The following is a 20,903-nucleotide window of genomic DNA, read 5'->3' on the forward strand; positions in this document are numbered from 1 at the left end:
CAAATGCTTTTTCTGCATCTATTGAGATGATCGTGTGGTTTTTCTTTTTTAGTCTATTACTATGGTCAATTACATTGATTGATTTTCTAATGATAAATTAACATTGTATTTGGAAGATAAATCCCACTTGATGTATTATCCTTTTTTGTGTTTGTTGCATTTGATATACTAAAATTTTGTTTTTAACTTTTGTATTCATGTTCATGGGTTTTCTTTTTCTTTGTCTTGTTTTGGTATCAGAGTAACACTGGCTTCAAATGATAAATTTAGAAGTTTTTATTTTTTTAAGTTTTTGGAAAAATGTATATGGAATTGGCATTAATTCTTCCTTAAATTCTTGGTTGACTTTCACTAATGAAGCGATGTGGGGCTGGAGGTTTTTTTTTTTTTTTTGTGAGATGTTTTTTAACTATAATTAAATTTCTTTAATGAATAAAGGGCTATTTTGGTTATCTATTTCTTCATGAGCAAGTTTTAGTAGTTTTGGTCTTTCAAGGAATTTGCCCATTTAATCCAAGTTGTCAAATTTAAGTATAATTAGTGTTTTTCAAAATATTTCTTTATTATTATTTTAATATCTATAGAAACTGTTGTGATATCACCTCTCTCATTCCTGACATTGATCATTTGTATCTTCTCTCTTTTGAGAGCTTAAGCCCTGGTTTTTATATCATCTCTGCCACTTACTATCTAGCCAGTTGCATATACTCTAGAGTCTTCAGGTTTTTTTAAGTTAAAAGGGTGAGGTTCTCCAAAATATCTTCCATTTTTGATAGACAATAAGTGTGATCAGTCTACCTTGAGATTTGCCTACATTATTAATCTTCTTGTAGAACCAATTTTTTGTTTCTGATCTTCTCTATTGTTTTTCACTTCAATGCTTTATGTATTATTCTTTATTATTTCCTTTCTTTTTTTTCTACTTTCTTTTTTGAAGATGTATTTATTTATTTTAGAGAGAGAGTACATGCAGGATGGGGAGGGGCAGAGAGAGAGGGAGAGAAAGAATGACAAGCAGATTTCATTGCTGAGTGCAGAGCACAGTGATCTCACAACCCTGAGATCATGACTTAAGCCAAAATCAAGAGTCAGATGCTAAACCAACAGCCACCCAGGTGTGCCTCTTTTTCTTTTTCTATTTTCTCCAGGCAGGCACAAGGTGATTGATTTAAGATATTTTTTTCTTCTCTAACATAAGTGCTTAGTGGTATAAACTTTCAAATAATGTCATATTGTTTTTAAATTTTTCATTCAGTTCAACATACTTCACAATTTCCTTTTTGACTTCTTCTTTGACTTATAGGTTATTTAGAACTTCGCTATTTGATTTCCAAATATTTGGGCATTTCTCATTTTTTTATTGAATGCCTCATATTTCAAAGTTTATGTTGCTGAATGCTATATTTTGTTACATTGCTTTAATGAACGCTGGTCTTCTCTGGGTAGGTACATAAGCTATTTGGTGACCTTCTCGATTCTTGTTTGATCTCCCATGGCTTGTGTTTAAGTTCCTTGAGAGAGGATCAAAAGTTGCCTTTACTCTAGGGCTACATTAGCCCATTGCTCAGGCATTACCTTCCTGGTGTCTTTTAAAAATTCCATTTATTCTGGAGATTCCTTTTTCTTTCTTTCTTTCTTTTTTCTTTTTCTTTTTTTTTTTTTTTAAAGATTTTATTTATTTATTCATGAGAGACACAGAGAGAGACAAAGAGAGGTAGAGACACAGGCAGAGGGAGAAGCAGGCTCTATGCAGGGAGCCTGACGCAGGCCTCAATCCTCGGTCTCTAGGATCACGCCCTGGGCAGAAGGCGGCACTAAACCACTGAGCCACCCAGGCTGCCCTCTTCTGGAGATTTCTATACTTTGGCTTGGGGGAATTTGAACAACTCCCAGCACTGTGTGAGCTCTAGGAATTGTTCAGCTCTCCTTTCCGTGGTAGCTGTTCTTTCCTTCCCCCACAGCATTTCTTTGCTTGACCTCCTAAAGTGCAGATTAATATTTGAACAAAGACTCAGCAGCAGGGGCAGGGTTGGGGAGGGGAGTGGATTCTATGCAGATTTCTGGATTTCTACCCTGCAGATTTTAGCTATCTAGATCTCCCTGGGCATCAGTCATAGTCTCCTCAACTCACTGAGACCACTGAACTCAGTTTCTGTTCCCTCCACCTGAGCTACAGTTGAGAAATTGCTTCCAGGTAAACAGGGTGCTTGTAGAGTTCACCTCATTTGTTCTCTTCTCTTGGGAATCACAGCCCTGTGCTTCCTGTTATCTAATGTCTGGAGACAGCTGTTCCATATATTTTATAAGGGTTTTTAGTTGTTTCCAACAGAAGGCTAATGCTAGCCTATGTTACTCCATCAGGGTAGAAAATAGAAGTCATCTCTAGATTTGGAAATGTTATTAATTATAAAGTTAATCCTCAGTCTTCTTCATGATATCTTAGTTGGCTTATGGTTTTTATTACATTATATTCCACAAAGCACATAAAAAGACCCCAGGAAAGGTAGCTGGAAAGGACCACAGGCTGGAGCGCTGAAGCCCTGGTTCTGGTACTACCTCGGTCACTTACCTGTTTTCTAACCAGTTGTATAAATTCCCAGGGCATTAGCTTTCACCTCTATAAATTAAGATGGTGGGACTCTCCATTTTTCTTCTACTTTTGAAAGTCAATGAAAGAATGTATAATCCCATTCTTGTTCACAGTGTCCTTTAGGAATATGTCCTGCTTTTCTGATCATGCCATGTCCTTTATAAAATATAAGACAGAAAAGGGAGGTCTTCAGAGAAATGAGAATAGGATAATCAAAGGATGAGGGTGGCTAGTGTGAAATGGCTGGAAAAAATTAGGATCTTTGTCTGAGACAAATTAAGGGGAGATCAGTATGCTCAAAATCAATCGCTGTGTGCAGGTGTAGTAAGAGTGAACAGAGAATTGCAAAGGACTTCCTTCCATTTGCTGTTTATGCTAGGAATTCTGGCACAATCCTCAGAGTATGACACACAAGAGAGAAATTTGAGCAATATTAGGAAAGAATTTAGAAATATCAAAACAAAGTCAGTGACCTCAAATGCCAAGTACATGATGTCATTGGTGTCACAGAGAAAACAGGCCATTTCATTATCCTATAGGGGTGTCAAACCCATATGTTTCATGTGGCTGAGCCATCTTCTCTAGGGGGTGGTCTTGCTCATCAAAGATTTCGATCCCGTATCTTTTGAAAACAAGTGTACTAGCCTATTGAAAAAGCACACCTCATAGTTGAGTAAAAGTGCAACTGCGTTTCTTCCACTGTCCTTCCACAATTTAGTTTCTGAGATCATCTTTCCTGCTCCTGCATAAATACTCTAGCAGCCCATAATTTACTGCTCATTCTTAGGTGACAGATGATCTATGTCCACTAAGTCACAAACACTGTCCTGATGCAAAAATTAGAGAATCCAGTCCTGTGTCATGCTAAAAGCCTTGAACTTAATTGCTGTTAAATCTCCCTAGTTCTTCCTGCAAGCTCACTTCCCCAAGCTGGGTGAGCTTCAGGTTAGCAGCCTGCAGCAAGGGAAAGGACAGTGGTGCTTCCATTTGTCCACCTCATGGTTCTAGTCAACATCCCCCTTCCACCTTGAGAGCTGCTATCACACCCCCACCAGGTCCGGCGGGGCTAGGGGAGACAGGGAGAGGTGCCACGTAGGGCAGCTCTTGCCTAAGCCACTGCTCTTGCCATTTTTCCCTTGAGATGTCATTTTCTCACTGCTTCTCTTTCTCTTACAATTTCCTTGACCCTGCAAGCCTGCTTCCTCTATGTCTCTGTTCCAATGGTTGTTAGTGACTCCTTCTTCAGCCCCCGGACATGCAGTAGACCATCTGCAGCTTCCTGCAGGTGGCCCTCTTGGACAGAACCCAAATCAGTCCCCATATGGCTCACTATGTGCCTCGGGGCCCACAGCTCGTCCAAGGAACACTCGTACATCCCTGACCTAGGGCTGCTGTGGGTCCCAAGGCTGTAGCACTCTTCCTCTGATACTGCTCTGAAGCCATCAGCTCTCCTGCCTTTCAGATTCCTACCTGGTAGGAATTAGACTCCCACCAGTGTCAATTGCAGCTTCCTCAACAGGAAGCTGGGTACCAGCCTCTAAGTCTCTCAGTCTCAGGATAATACTTCTGCTCTCAGACGGATCTTCACCCCCTCTGGCTCACCCTGGTCAGGGGTTGCCCTCCTTCCAGCACCCCTGAGATCAGGGAGCTTCGCTAAACTACACCACTCCCCTCTGAGATATCCCTCTTCTCATCTCCATTCCCTGACCTTCCTTCCATATATCATTTTTTTAAAAGATTTTATTTATTTGAGAGAAAGAGAGAGAGAGAGAGAAAGGGTGAGCACAAGCAGAGGGGGAAGGGAGAGAGGGAAAGGAAGAAGCAGACTCCCTGCTGATCAGGAAGCCAGACACTAAAGGGGGGAAAGGGGTGGATCCTAGTACCCTGGGATCATGACCTGAGCTGAAGGCAGACGCTTAACCAACTGAGCCACTCAGGCGCCCCTATTCATATATCTCTTGTTGGAGATGAAAAGTCTGCAGGTTCTTGAGGCCATCTACTTCGAAAATCTTCATAACATGGTTTGGCACCTTTCTCTGAAATTGTACATCTATTGTGTTTTGTTGCTTGGTGGAAACTTCAGTTTTAAGATCCTATTACACAAGTAATAAACAAACATGATTCATAGACCAAGCCTTGAACCACAGACCAGTGGTGTAACATCCATTTTTACTAAACATTTTGATTTCTGAGTGTGTCATGTAAAAACAACTTGAGGGGACAACTTTCAGGTCTTACTTAACCCTTGGCCAGTTGTGTTATTCAGCACTTGTTAGCAAGAGCTGTAGGCATACGGAGTTCATACAGTAATTCGGGATGCAATAACTTAGTGAGGGGATATTTTTTATGTGGCAGGAGATGGATCCCCAAGGACATCACATGGCCTTGGCCCCTCAGGCCTCTTCTGGCACAAAAATGTGGCAAGTCTATGATCATCTGGCTGTACAAGAGGGCAGGAAAGTGGCTTTGCAATACTGAGCCACTACGAGACATATTCTCCCAAATTAACTCCCTCACCAGCTGACTGCTCTAAACCCAGACTTCACAGGCACCATAATAGTATGTTTCAGTGAGGTTTGAGGGGAGGAGAGGGTTCTATTTTCTGAGGTCAGAATAGCCTTACAGGGTTGCTTGAGTCCAAAGCCGAGAGAGAAGGGAAATAAGTACCAGCCTTCAGTTCCCAGATGTGGCATAACCAGATCGTGTGTGCTGCTGGCTGGCCCTGACCTTGGTAGTTAAGACTGTGAGCCAGGAAGGCTGTGTGTTATAGAGATTTTTCCCTTTTTGTTTGTTTGTATAAAACCAGGGAGGGAAATAGTTGAGTAAAATCCAAGAGTTTCTTTTATTTCACTTCTCTAGGGGCCTGAATCATGGCCTGGGAAGGCACTTGCTTGATATTTGGTTTGTTAAAGTGGTGACTCTGAGCTGGTGTCTCTGAGCCTTTTTGAAACTGTAGCCACCACCCCACTTCTTTTTAATTTAAAATCAATTAGTTAACACATAGCGTGTTCTTCATTTCAGAGGTAGAGTAGCCCCTTTTGATGAGCATAAAACTTTCCCACTTCCCTGAAAAGTCTGATTTTCTCTCCTTCTCACCTTGCAGTGTCCTTGAGATTCATATGCTTTGTGAAGTCGTGGCAGTGGAGATGTTCCCAACTTTACTTTCAATAGTTTCTATGACAGACACGATAGCGATGGGGTGGCTTTCCAAATATGTAAGCATGTTTTATAAGACTGGATGTGCTTTTTCACTCTGCGTTATACTCTTTCATGCTAATATATTACCATTTGTACAGCATGTCCTACAATTTCAGAGGTCTCACGGACCTCGTGGAGGCCAAGCATGAGCTTCCGAAGGGCTGTTTCTCCTAATCCTAGACAATTCAGTCTAGGTGGCCCCTTTTTCCATTCTGTTGGATGTCTTTATCCCTTTTAGAATTAGTTTTGGATGTTTAAGTGGACTTGGAAATCATCTGGTCCCATCCCTGTATTTTATAGGAATGGATATCCAGAGAGTTTCAGGAAACCTTCCCCAGTGACATCACTGTGTTAACACAGCAGATCCTGAGCAAAAACACAGGTCATGAATTCCCTGCTCAGTATTCTTTCCAATGTATTGTCAATTATTTGACTCCTCTCTATTTTATCACTGTTCTTTTAAAGACAGAAACCAATACTATAAAACAAATGCCAGTGCAACAGATATTGTAAAAATACTTCGTATTCTCTTAAATATATTAAATCAAGCTGCCTTTATTTTATAGTACCTCCAAAGCTGAGAAAATACTTACTCAACTGCCACGAACCCATGTTTTTGCCAAATATTATAAATGGTATTGAAGAGAAAAGATGTAACCCCTAACTCCTGGTAGTTTGAACTTTATTAGGAAGACAAATGTGGTTTGTATGCAGCGTGTGGTCAACTGTGATCTCTGAGACATGTCTAAATGCATCCGTAATTGGTGATGTTCCAACCCTCAACCCCTACCCTGGAACTTACCCCTCCTTGAATTCTTCTACAGTTCATCCCTATGAAGAGCAATCTGCAGGAGTTAAAGGAATATAGGAAAATTCAAAGGTTGTTTATTGATAAATTTGGTTACTAATAATGGGAAAGTTCAAGTAGCAATAAAAGGTTGATTAAGTGCCATTACTCTCTGAGTGAGGAATCTGAGGCTCAGCAAGAACATGTGACCTGGTTAGGATTGCTCAGTTAGCAGGAGATGGAGCACAGTCTTGCAGCCAAGGTGGCTGAGGTCAGAGTTCATGAGCTGCCTTCCAGTCCGTGCATCTGAGAGCAAAGTTAAGTGGGAAGAAGCATATAGGGCAAAACCGGCCTGTTGAGAATGACAGTTTTGTCACAGCAAGGTTATGAACACATCAGGTTGGCTTTTGAGCATGCGGATGGCTGTGTGTGGATTTTCGTGAGAGTGGGGATCCTACCATGATGGAGGAGGAATCCCAGGGGTGGGATCCCAGAGGTGGGTGATGGTAATGGAGGGGCCATACTCCCTCACATCCTGTTCACTTCCCCGGCTATTTATCTAAGAGCTGGGCCTGAACCAAGAGTAAATGCATCAGGGATGCTAGGTCTCAGGACTTTAGGGGAACAAAAAGAATTAGCATCCACAATTGTCATCCTAAAACAGGGTCCCAGGTCTCCAACTCTTAATGAGACCACAGGTTTATTTTGAAAAGAAAGTTGTTAGTTAGGACCCACTTCCTGTCAGATTTAGGCTGTGTTTACAGAGGATAAACCTGATAATCTCCTTGTTTGCCCAGGGCACTCTTGTCTCTAAACTTTTCCCCATAAATCACCAGTGCACCATGGGATAATGTCACTTTTTGTGTTTTTCCATGGAGATGGAGGGAGAAGCAATAGCGATTTGATAAATCTACCCATGTGTAAATAAAAGTTGTTCGGTTTATTTGGCATGAACCTAGATGGTTTACCACCACCACCCGCCAAGTGTGTAGAATAAAACTTTTTCTAAGTTTTCAACCAGGAAGAAGAGGGAACATGTGAGAAAAAGCCATTATTCAGCAGACATTGCTTGCAGTTCAGTGGAGGATGAAAGAAATAATCCATTCCCCAAAAAGTAATCCTAGTTCAAAAAATACTTGGTTCACAAAAGCCTGTTATTGCATATTTGCTATATTTGTTCCTCTTTTGTTTGCAGAAGGTTTTAAAGGCATATGATGTAATGAAGTAAATAGTATTTTGTGGTCAAAAATTAAATGGGTCTTTTGTATTTAAGGTCTTACAAGAATCCCAAGGTGTGGTGAGAATTGGAATGTGTGTGTTTTAACTGGAAGGGCAGTGAGAGAGATGAGGGGAAGTACTCTAGCTCCTTCCTGAATGTAATTATAAGCCATCATCTCAATATTTTTTTTTTGTTTCCACCAATTTGAAATAAAAATAAATCGATTTTTTTCCCCAAAAATGTATTGCAGGGTCCTGTTAGCATCTCAGATGGAACCAACATTTGCCAGAAGTGTTTTTCCTTGTTTTGATGAGCCAGCTCTAAAGGCAACTTTTAATATTACAATTATTCATCATCCAAGCTATGTGGCCCTTTCTAATATGCCAAAACTAGGTAAGTAATATTTCCTGTCAACATATATATGTGTATATTAATTATACGCATGTGCGCATATGCGTATATATTTAGCTCTGTGATAGCTTTGATATTAATAGCTTTTCTAGGCAATGAGTTGGCAATATATTTTAATTAGAGAGAACAGTCACATGGGGTCTGTATCAGCACCAGCATCTCGGAGATGGCAAATCCTGATTCTTTTTGCATTGGAAGCCGGGGACATCACATTGTTCTTATCCCTTGGCAGCCTGTCTGTCCACTAGTTTGGCCTTCACTATTGATCATTAGTGATAACAAACTAGCAGACCTAGTCTGGATCTGGTGGACAGATGTGTTTCATTTGGTTCACATGATTTTTTTTTCCCTTTTGATTGAGCTTACAAAAATCCAGAGATTTCTCATAAAAATCACGATTTTTATTTCCTTGTAAACTTAGAAGATCTAACAACACGGGGCATGCAGCTCCTTCGTGACTGCAGTAGTTACAGTCATTATAGGGTGCCCCCTGCAGACATCTCCCCACCCACCCACCCCACCACCTGGGTCTGCTGTGGTCCCCACCACTCCCTGTTAATATATGCCAGTCCAATTCACGTCAAATACCTAGCCTTCAGCTTTAAAGACCTAGCCTGCCTCCCCTGAAGACTTCACTAAAACCTGACAGTGGCTAAATTGCACTTCCTTGACCTACTATGGGCCTGGGAGGCTCTAGATGAGGTTGTGAGAGGTGGACTGGTCCAGGAAACAGTAGCAGGAGATGGAAAAGAGAAGAGGTGGGTTGTGGGCCTCAGAGTGCCCATGGATTTGACCCTCCATCAGTTATTATTCAAGATACTGATTCCAAGCAAAGATGCTGTCCTTAGATCTTCCTAATGCTGTTTGTTTGTTTTTAACTGAAGTATAGCTGACATTCAAGATTATGTTAGTTTCAGATGTACGTCATAGTGATTCGACAATTATGTAACATCACATAGTGCTCACCGTGATAAGTGTGGTCACCATCTGTCACCATATGAAGTTAAGTTAAATCTTTTTTAAAAAAAGATTTTATTTATTATTTGATAGAGAAAGAGCACAAATGGGGGGTTGAGTAGGGAAAGGGCAGAGGGAGAATGAGAAGCAGGCTCCCCACTGAGCAGGGAGCTGGCTGTGGGACTCAATCCCAGGACCCTGGGATCATGACCTGAGCTGAAGACAGATGCTTAACTGACTGAGCCACCCAGGCGCCCCCCAAATTAAGACTCTTAATGACAGTCTTCTCTATGCCATACATGCTATCCCCATGGCATTGATTTTTTTTTAAGATTATTTATTTAGAGAGAGAGAGCACGCTCGCAGGGAGAGGGACAGGGTGGGGGCAGAGAGAGAATCTCAAGCAGGCTCCCTGCTGAGCACAGAGCCCAAGGTGGGGCTGGATCCCACAACCCTGAGATCATGACCTGAGCTTCAACCAAGAGTCAGACACTCAATGGACTGAGGTACCTAGGCGCCCCTGCATGGCATTGATTTTATAACGAGGAGTTTGCAGCTGTTAATCTCTTTCACATCTCTTGCCCACCCTCCTGGCCCCCTCCCCACTGGCAACTACCATTTTATTCTCTGCATTTATGCATCTGTTTCCAGTTTCTTTCTTTATTTGTTTTGTTCATGTGTTTTGCCTTTTCGATTTCACCCATCAGTGAAATCATATGGTAGCCATCTTTCTCTGACTTATTTCATTTAATGTGGTTTTGATAAGTTGGAGATAGAGAAATCCAAACTGGGAAACTCTAGGGGCTGGCTGGGAGGAAGTAGCTGGGTGACAGTTGCCCTGACACGTCACTTTAAAGGTAGCTATTCCTGCTTTGGTTTACAGTGATTTGGACTAACACCAATTTCTGTAGGTCAGTCTACCAAGAGAGATGTGAATGGAAGCATGTGGACCATTACCACCTTTTCCACCACGCCCCCCATGCCAACTTACTTAGTGGCGTTTGCCATATGCGACTATGATCATGTCGACAGAACCGAAAGGGGCAAGCAGGTGAGTGAGGAAGACTGTCCATAGCCTCTGTATGAGCTGCAGATGCATCATCCATTCTTGCCACATCCAGGGCTTAGGCCTATGGATCCCATCGTCACCTCCTGGTGGCCCCTTTGACTTTTCCAAGCCCGTTGACCCTCTCAGTGTGGCTTTGCAGATGGGACACCACCATTCTACCCACAGCTCTGTGGAGGGGCTTCTGTGGCAAGGCTGCACCCAATGCGGACTTGGAGCACCTCTTCATGGGCTCTTGCCACCTTTCAGGTGATGAGGGAAGAGGAAAAGCTCCCACACTAGTGCCTCAGAGCTCAGGTGTGCCTGTTGTTTAGTCCACGATGTGAACACAGCCTTGAAGCGAGGGTGACAGTCGACGTGTCCAGTGCCCAGTACAGCCCACCAGCATGGACACCAGCTAGGAGCCACCACGGTGACAGAAGTCGTGCCTATGGGCCGTGCCTTGCCCCATCCAGAAGCAGTGCTGGTGGCCTCCTGAACTCTGAGGCACGCGGCACTCCTACCAGACTTGGCCGAAGTAGGCGCTCGGGCCTGCCCAGGCACCTCGTCTTCACCCAGTTATGCCCTCATTCTGAGGAAAATATCGGGGAGACTGTGGCAATCCTTTACATGCTGGTTCACTCCCTTGCCTGGAGTGTGGAGGGAGAGAAGACCCCTCCTATAGGCCACATTCTTTTTCGCCACGTCAACTTCACAGGGCTGAGGAAGATCAGACCCCTACTGCCGGCCGAGACTCTCTCCTGGGCCCAACATCTTCCAGGCTTGTACCATTGACTTGTGGGGATTGGGGGGCTGTGGAGGAGCCAAGTCTGTCACCAGGGTGGGGGGATCACTCAGAGCCACTCTTCTGAAGGCTGAATTAATAGTACTGTGTTCCATGCAAACCACAGCTTATCTTCCTCAGCTGTTGGCTCCAGCCCGGAGAATCAGGGGCAGATCCTTGACATTGAGAGCTAGAACACAGGCCAAGAGAAACATTCACGGCATCTCCTGAGAAATCTCCTTGGGCATGATTCGGAAGCACATGCTTGGGGCCTGGCTTGAAAGAGTGGGCCCTGGAGCTAATGAGTGACTCGAGGTGGGGTGTCAGCACCCACAGCTCAACTGGCTTGCCGCTCTTAGCACTGCTGTACAGCAGACATGTCTTATAAAAAGGGTCACGTCTGTTTCTTTGTGAAAGATGGCCCTGAAAAGAAAACTACCTGCCATAGAAACAAAGAGGAAATGGAACATGCCTAAGAAAGTGACATTCTCAGCCAGCAAATTGAAATTTGGGATGAGCTTATCAGTGGAATGCTGCATTTGGCTCTGGCTTTGCTCTACAAAGGGAAGGAATCCACCATATATTTTATGGGGGAACCAGAATGTGCTCTTGGAAGAGCATCCAGGTTACACAAACAATTGCTTGTTAAGTAAGAGATAAAAATTTAGTGAAATTGAAAATGCAGTTAATCCTTGACTTGAGGATAAACATGGACACATGAAACTAAGGTTGGAAATAACATCTTTTGCCTAGAACTTTGCACACACAGGCACGTATAAAGATATTCTTCTCTTAGGTATTGAGGTCCACTGTGTGCCAGGAGGATCACAAGAACACACTGGTGGCCTAGTTGAATTTTTTAAAAAAGGAGCATGCTGGTGGGCTAGGTGTGGTTTTGGAGGAACTTAATGACTGCACCTCCAAAGTGTTCCCAGCTGCCCTGCTGGGGGCTCCCTGCTCCCTCCCACACAGCTTGAAATCTCCATCACTGGCCTCCACTTTGGCTTATAGAATGATAGTTTATAGGAGGAGCTTTTGAAACTCCAAGTTGAACATTCAAAGTTTCAGTTATTTTCCAAAATGTTACAGTGAAAATTCATCAGTCTTGAATACTAGAATAGTGTTCTTTCCCACTCAGTGGTGCTGGCTTCGAGTGTAGCAATCTTCGCATTGCCTTCTGGAGTCAGACCCAGACGTGGGGAGGGTTAGTGTAGTGCAGAGGCAGAGCTGAATCCCCCCAGCATGGGGGAGGCTGAAAAGAGTGAGGTCAGAGGCCTCAAGAACAGGTGGTTGCATTCTGTGAGAGGAGAGCATTCCAAAGACCTCGTGTAATTCCACATCCCCATAATTCAAGACAAAGTTTCCCCACAGAAATAAAAGCAAAGCAAGGTGAATGTGTTCTTGGAGGGCACCAATCTGCAACTACCATTGGTCTGCATTTCTAGCATTTTCTCTAATGTTTTATAGGGAACTCTTTCTCCAATCAACTTGATTCACATCAGGATAATTACCTTAATTGCCTCATTTTCTAACTTTTGTTCAGGGCTCTTGAGTTTCATGCATGTTCTTTGTCATTAACACTAGCAACCCCATTAAAAAGTGCTCTGATGGCATTGTTGTGGGATATAAAATGATTTCATATTAAAATAAGAACTAATGAAAACAAGAGCAAATTAGCTGCTAGAATCACAGAAATAAATTCCCAAGGCCTCAAGTAATAGCTTGGTTACATGAAACTAACAAACCGTGGCAGGGGTTTCTTTATACTTACTAAAGCGGAAGTGTCATAAACAGAGGATGTAATTCACTTGTTCAAAATCATAAGGCTATGATGAACTTTTTTAAATTCAGGAATTAACCTTATTTCAAATTTTGAAAACAAGATCGCACTATTAATGAACTTAGCATCAATAAACATTGAGAAACTGTCTTCAATTTGCATAATTCGGACACAGGTACAATGTACCATACTGTGTAACATCTGCTAACGGCACAATTCTGTTTTGGAACATTGGAAATATGTCCTAAAAAGGGAAGCAAAGGTCTGCGATGCCCTTTTACTCTAAGACAGTCTATGTTTTCTTTGGGGGTAGATACTACTCCAAGGATTATTCCTAAATTCCAAAAGTTACCTGCATTACTGTAAAACATTGAAATAACAACCCTCCCAGAGAATCACTGCTCATATCTTAGCAAATAGCCTCTGGACTTTCTCCAGGGCATGTACACATTTAGAATTGACCCTTGAACAATGCGGATTGGAACCAAGCGGGTCCACTTACACACGGATTTACACACGGAGTTTCGTAAATGTATTTTTCTCTTCCTACAATTTTCTTAATGACATCTTCTTTTCTCTAGCTTACTTTACTGTGAGAAACAGTATATAATACACACACAAAATATGTGTTAAGTAAAAGTTCACGTGATCAGTAAGGCTTCTGGCCAATAGCAGGCTCTTAGCAGTTAAGTTTTTGGGTAGCTGAAAGTTATCTGTGGGTTTTTGATTGCATGAGGTCAGCACCCCTAACCCCAATGTGTTCAGGGTCACCTGTCGACATTTTATCTGGTAGTAGCTTCTTCTGAAAAGCTGAGACTTTGACTCTAGAGTTTCAGGGAACTGGAGCAAGCAGGCTGCTTGTCCCCGAAGTCGCTACAGCTTTTCCTAATCACCACTTATTTGTTTTGATTTAGATACGCATCTGGGCCCGGAAAGACGCCATCACAAATGGAAATGCAGATTTCGCTTTGAACATCACAGGTCCCATCTTCTCTTTTCTGGAAGATTTATTTAATATCAGTTACCCTCTTCCTAAAACAGGTAAACCGTCTTCCCTTCCAATGCAATTGGTTTCCTATTCTGCAGGCCCTGGGTTAAGGTCAAAGGCTACATAGCCGAGCCTCCAGGGACCCACTGTCACCATGTAGCTGCTATTTGGAGGCGGGGGTGGGCTGCCAGCCTTATGTCCTATACCTTCCTGAACACAGAAGAGGCCTGTCTGCTATTTCTCTGTACAATGCTGTGTGCCCAGCAGGTGTTCTCAGGATTTAGGTTCCTCCTGGGTGTTTGTTGCCAGCCTCACATCCTCCAGACTCTGCTTCCTCTCTTACGTTCTGTTCTTTCCCCTCCCATGTGTCTGATGCAATATTCTGGATCCTTTCAGTGGGCCTATGTGAGTGAGTTACTCCAGTTCCCGTGAATGAGGGTTTTTTTATGGTGGTGGTCTTTTGTGAGGTGGGGTTTGTTGGGGTTTTGTTTGGTTGGTGTTTTTGGACATGGGGTCCTATCTGTCAACTTTTGTTGTATAAAATAGGAATCACATGTGAACACCACGTGATCCTTGAGGAAATAGGTAAACGTTTTATTGATTATAGATCTGTATAGTACATCCTTGAAATTGTGTGAGCCACTTAGCTCAGGAAGTTGTCCATTGTTCTATGTTGAGAGTATCATGTAAACATTTTTTGTTCCTCTGACATGTCATGTGACATCTTGGATAAAGTAAAATAGGCTCTGTCTATACTGGCAGATGGTAAAGAAGGGAGGAAGTATGTCTGGGAACTCAGCCCAGTGAGCCAGGGGTGGGGTGGGGAGTGGGTGGGAGGCTCTGCAGCTCAAGCCCAGGGGCTCGAGGAATGGAGAGTGAACTGGTGTTGGCCCATTCAGGGATCCTGGAAGTGATACCTGTCATTTTGGGAGTTGAAGGCATCTGGGGCTGGAAGCTTCTGGGCTGGAGGATCTCAAGATGACACTTGTCTCAGCAAGAAAAGTTCTATTTGTCTTTATTTAGATAAGGAACAGTCCAGAGTCACCCTCCACTCCATGGTCTGTAAAGCACCTCCTCCATCCAATTAGTTTCCTCCTTACCATCTCCATCCCCTCCCCCCGCCCCAGCCCCCCAAGTTTACACCACCACTACTTCCACCTCAGCAGCCCTTATTCGGTTATGCTCCCTTCCCTCTTGACCCCCTCAGTTCCATCTTCTGACTGAGATTGCGGAGGATCTTTTCATAGTGAAATTCAAGGACCCTATTACTGTCCTCTTTACAGCCTCTCGATGGGTTCCCATCGCCCTGAGGATAAAGTCCAAACTCTGCACCCTGTCTTTATCACAGTGCATGTCTGGCCAAACTCTCCAGGCTTTTGTCAGTTCTTCTGAGCTAGAAGGATGCTCTGGCACCCCTTCTGTCCCCTCTTCCACCTTCCTCTTCTCCCCAGGCTCTTGCACATGCACTTTGCACATCCTGCAATGACATCTATCCAACTGATTAATTCATGTATTTCTCAACTCAGGGCCCCCTCCTCTAGGAAGCTTTCCCTGACTCTCTTTTTCTCATGTTCCCATGGCATCCTATGTACCCTTCCATTTGAGCTCTTGACCTAACCAGATCTTGAGTGTCCCCCCCGCCCATTAAATCAGGAGTAACTTGGATTCAGGATCTGGCTTCTCTTTTTCTTTGTACCTTCAGAGCCTATTGATAGTGCTTTTTTCAGAATGGTAAATGGTAAAGTTGTTTTTTGGGTTTTTTGTTTTGTTTTTAGTGAAGGGAATTAAAGACCTAGTCCAGTAATTCCATATAAATTCTGACTAGGTTGTCAGCTTCTGGAAATCAGGGTTATATTTGGCACATTCTCATATCGTTCATAGCATCTCAACCAAGGTGACACGCAGGTGGCACTCAATCAAAATTGTATTTTGACAGATGATTAAAATAAGGAGATTTTCTGTTACTGGATCTATAAGAGAAAGATGAATACATGTTTCCTTGTTATTTTAACTCTTGGTTGAGCCTTAAAAAATACAAAACAAAGTGAGACACAGATCCCTTCCCTACCGGCCTTTCCCGCCTAAGCCATCCTCTTCTTCTCAGGGAGTCAAGTGAAAAGCCATTTTGCTTATTTCTTGCATGTGTTATTCTTTCAGGTTTGTTTGTTTGTTTGTTTGGTCGTCACTTGCTCAATGAGTTCTAAGCCCAAGAATCTAAACCATGTTCATATAAGAGCATTTTTTTTTCTGGGGTTGCTATCCTTTTAATTGACTGTTTAAAGTCAAAAGTGCCCTCTGCCTCTACCTGCCCCTCATACTCTCTCTCTCAAATAAATAAATAAAATCTTTTAAAAAAAAAATGAAGTGGGCCTTTAAGACTTGCAGACTTTTATTTTTATTTTTTTTTTTAAGATTTATTTATTTGAGAGAGAGAGCATGCATACCTGAAAGACAGGGGGAGGGGCAGAGGGAGAGGGAGAGAATCTCAAGCAGGCTCCCCACAAAGCAGATAGGTTGATTCAGGGCTCCATCTCACCACTCTGAGATAATGACCTGAGCTGAAATCAAGAGTTGATGCTTAGCTGACTGAGCCACCCAGGTGCCCCTGCAGACTTTTAAAAATGGCAACTTCTCTTTTTAAGTTTTAATTTTACTCTTAACTTTAAAACAATAGTATCCTAACTATATATATTATACATCCCACCACCACCACCCCCTCCGCATGATTTGAATTTTTGTAGCAATGAAAGGCAAATACAATATAAACCATAAAGCAGTACTGGTTACTTATTACTTTTCCTGATGCCTTTTTTTTTTTTTTTTTGAGAGAGAGAGAGAGTGTGTGTGAGCAGAGGGAAGGGACAGAGGGAGAGAATCTCAAACAGACTACATGCTGAGCGTGGAGCTGAACACGGGGCTCAATCTCAGAACCCTGAGATCATGACCTGAGCCAAAATCAAGAGTCTGGTGCTTAACCAACTAACTGAGGCACCCAGGTGCCCCTCATGGTGCCTTTTGAATGCAAGAGAAGTAGGTGGCTGGGGCACTGTTCAAGTAGCTGAGCTGGGGTGGTAGCTTCAGTATGTATAAACAAAAGCAACTAATCACCAAACAAGAGATAATGGACTGGCTAAGTAAAAGTCTTAAGAGAAAGATGATTAAGAAGTGGTAATGGGAGTAGCCTAAATATATAAAGAATACCTACAAATAAATAAGAACAGTACAGAAGAAAAAACAAGGAAAAGAAGATACATGAATAGATGTTTTACAGAAAAAGGAACTCATGTGGCTAATAAACTTATGCAGAGATACTTAACCTCATTAGTAATCTAAGTAATGAATGTCCAAGGCCATGGTGAGGCCCCATTTTATACCTATTCACTCGTTAAAAAGTAGGCATCTAACAAATGCCAAATGTTAAAAAGTGGCCATTTTGAAGGGAGTTATCAATTGTCACAACAGCTTTGAAACATATTTATTATCTTGCAATGTTGATCATTAGAATACCTTAAAACCTAGTGATTCCATTTCTAAATATATCTCCCAGAGGAATCTGAGCACATATGTATGTACCAGAAGACATGTGCAAGAATCTTCATAGCTACACTTTTTATAGTATAGCCACATACTGAAAGAAAGCAAAATGGTCACTCTTAGGAGAATGGAATAGGTAAATTATAGATCATTCACACAATGAAAAAACTCAATAGCAATGAAAATGAAACATTTTCTCTTAAAGTTTAAAAATAAAACCCCCTAAACTTGAGGATAGTGATTTAGCTGCTGGAAGAAGACATGAAAGTATGAGTTGAGAAGGATCCCAAAGAGAGATTAAGTCAGCTGTTAAACTTCAGCATGTGTTGGAATCATCCTGAAGGCGTATTAAAACACAGACACTGTTTCAGTAGGTCTGTGGTTGGTCCCAGAATTCTCGTGTCTAGTAAGTTCCCAGGTGATGCCGGTGCTGCTGGTCTGGAAATCATAGTTTGAGTTAGTTATTAGCAATATTCTCCATATTCTCAATATTTTCAATATTGGCATACAATCAAATGTGGGCCGCTGCCTTTTTCTGTATGGCCCTCGAGCGAAGAGTGGTTTTTACACTTTTAAATGGTTGAAAAAACAAGAGTATTTTATGAAACATGGAAATCAGATGAAATTCATGTCTAAAGGTCCATAAATAAAGTTTTACTGGAACACAGCCTGCTCATTTGCCCCCATAACAGTGTCTAGGGATGCTTTTGCTTTGTGATGCCAGAGTCAAATCTGCGATGGAAAACATACAGCCCACGAAACTGAAAATATTTACTGTCTGGCTCTTCAAAGAGAGGGTTTTCCAACCCTTGTTCTAAAAAGAGAGAGGCAGATTCATGGGTGTTTATATCATTATTTTAAAATAATGAGTTAATCATTAAAATAAAATAAAACAGAGTCCTGTGTGAACAAGTGATGACAGTTTATCAAGAAACAAGAATTTGCTTACTTTCAATTCTGTGCATCTGGAGGTAAAAAAAATTTTTTTTCAATTGTTTAAATTGTCTTTAAAACAATTGTTTTAAAATTGTTATCAGGAGTTAGTAAAGTATGGCTTCTTCGACTTGGTAAGATTGGACCACAAGGATCCGTGGACATTTGGACATTGAATAGAGGATTTCTGGGGCACCAAACAGCTGGAGCCAAGAACAGCTTAGCAGTAGTAGAGGACAAAGGGGATTGGTTTGAGTGGAGCAGATCAGTCTGTCTAAGGAAAGTGGGTGGGTGGGAGGGCGGGAAAGGTGCAGGTGGAGGAAAAGGTGGTAGTGCAAGTCAACATAACATACGGAGCACAGCACACTCATTAGGCAAACGTAGCATACATTATAAAAATGGCATTTCTTCTATTAGCAAAAGAAAGTAAACATTTTTTCTTGTTCTTCTAGGTTTATTTGGGGGCGGGGGTAGAGGGGCAGGGATAGGGAGAAGGAGAGAGAATCCCAAGCTGACTCCCCACTGAACACAGAGCAGGGCTGTTAAACGCAGGGCTGACGCAGGGCTCTGTCTCAGTACCCCAAGATCACTACCTGAGCCAAGGCCGATAGTCCAGACGCTATTAAAAAAACATTAATTGTTTGTGATATATGCTGCAGATATTTTTCCCAGCTTGTGATTTCCCTTTCAAATTTGTTTGTGATGAACTAAATTTGTCTTTTGGCGAACTAATGTATTTCCTTTTAACTAGACTATTTTTTTTAAGATTTTATTTATTTATTCATGAGAGACACAAAGAGAGAGGCAGAAACATAGGCAGAGGGAGAAGCAGACTCCCTGCGGGGAGCCCAAAGTGTCACTCGATCCCAGGACTCTGGGATCACATCCTGAGCTGAAGGCAGACACTCAACCACTGAGCCACCAGGCGTCCCTAAACTATATTTTCAGAGCACTTGTAGGCTTAAGAAAAATTACATGGAAAGTATAGGGAGTTCCCATTTATCTCCTCTCCCTTCCCTTTCCCCCCATACAGTTTCTCCTCCTGTATCTTGCATTCGAGTGGCACATTTGTTACAATGGATGAACCAATATCAATACAATATTGTTTAATAAAGCCCTTAGTTTACATTAGGTTTCTCTCTTGGTACTATACATTCTCTGAGTTTTGACAAATGTATAATGATATGTGTCTAAAATTGCAGTGTCCTACAGAGTAATCTCCTGTGCTCCAACTATTTATTCCTCACTTTCTCCCTAGAGTCCTGATAACCACCAAGCTTTTTGCTGTCTCTCTGGTTTTACCTTTTCCAGATAAATGTTTCATAGTTGGAATTATACCGTGTGCTGTTTTTCCCCATTAGTTTCTTTTCACTTAGCAATCTGCATTTAAACTTCTTTCTTGTCCTCTCATAGTGGGAGAGCTCATTTCTTTTTATTGCTGAATGATACTCTCTTGTATGGATTTATTCACACTACAGTTTGTTTATCCATTCCCCCATTGAAAGACGCCTTGCTTGCTCCCCATTTTTCACACTTACAAAGTCTCACACTTAAAGGTTTATAGCTATAAACCTCCTTATACCAGTTTTTGTGTGGACTTAAAGTTTTCAACTCATTTGGGTGAATAACCTCAATCGCTCAGTTGCTAAACTGTACAATCAGCCTTTATAAGAAACTGCCAAGCTGTCTTCCAGTGTGGTGGTACCATTTTGCATTCCCACCAGCAACGAATGAGAGTTTCTGATGCTCCATATCTTCTCTAGCATTTGGTAGTGTGCTTTGGATTTAAACCATCCTAATAGGTATATAGTGGTATCTCACTGTTTTAATTTGCAATTTTCTAATGACATCTTATGTAGAGCATCTTTTCCTTATGCGTATTTTCCATTTGCTTATCTTACGCAGTGAAGTGTCTCTTTAGATTGATTGTTTGCCAGTTTTGTAAAGTTTAGTTTTCTAATGTCAAGTTTTAAGATTTCTCTGTACAGATCCTTTATCAAAAGTATTTGATTTTCAGATAAGATAATCAGAACAATTTATTTTCTGGCTTCTGTCTTTGCTATTAATCTTCTCTCCCTTCAAATTATAAATATTCACTTGTATTTTCTTTTAGTAATTTTATGATTTCATTTTGCAATACTTATATCTGGAAATCTCAAACTTTTTGGAAGAGATGATTTCATTTTTCCCTCCATTTAAATCCACTTAGATATAATTGCCTTGCCTACTTTTGACAACAGTGCCATGGAAAATTGGGGACTATTGATATTTGATGAGTCATTATTGTTGATGCAACCAAATGATCAAGTAACAGACAAAAAGGCTGTGATCTCCTTCATTCTCTCCCACGAGATTGGACATCAGGCATGTGGTAAAATGTTCTTTCTTATTTTACGTGAAGACATTCTCTAGCTGCTCTACCAAGGATAGCAAAAAACAGCAAAACAAAACCAGAAGAAAAACAAACAAAAAAAAAAAACCCAAAACAAAAACCAACCCTCTAATGGTATACCACATTTAAAAAAATTATTCAAAAAGTAGGACAGTGAAGGAAGGATCTATATAATCAGAGCTTGTGGGGATTTGAACTATTGGTGATGGATCATAGCGATGAGAACTTACAGGCCATTCAGAGGTCAGGTATTTACATACAAAAGTAAACTTTGCTCCATAGAGT

General features: G+C 41.7%; 1 protein-coding gene across 1 annotated transcript in view; it reads left to right on the forward strand.

Moving 5' to 3' along the window:
- Positions 1–20,903, forward strand: part of LVRN (laeverin) — a 66,371-nt gene that overhangs the window by 10,707 nt on the left and 34,761 nt on the right. Inside the window, exons 2-5 of the mRNA XM_025446705.3 lie at positions 8,045–8,187; positions 10,074–10,213; positions 13,686–13,812; positions 20,436–20,590. Of these exons, the coding sequence (XP_025302490.1) occupies positions 8,045–8,187; positions 10,074–10,213; positions 13,686–13,812; positions 20,436–20,590 (565 nt within the window). The remainder of the gene's footprint in view (positions 1–8,044; positions 8,188–10,073; positions 10,214–13,685; positions 13,813–20,435; positions 20,591–20,903) is intronic.

This window comes from Canis lupus, chromosome 11 (assembly GCF_003254725.2).
Source record: "Canis lupus dingo isolate Sandy chromosome 11, ASM325472v2, whole genome shotgun sequence".
Lineage (NCBI taxonomy): Eukaryota > Metazoa > Chordata > Mammalia > Carnivora > Canidae > Canis > Canis lupus.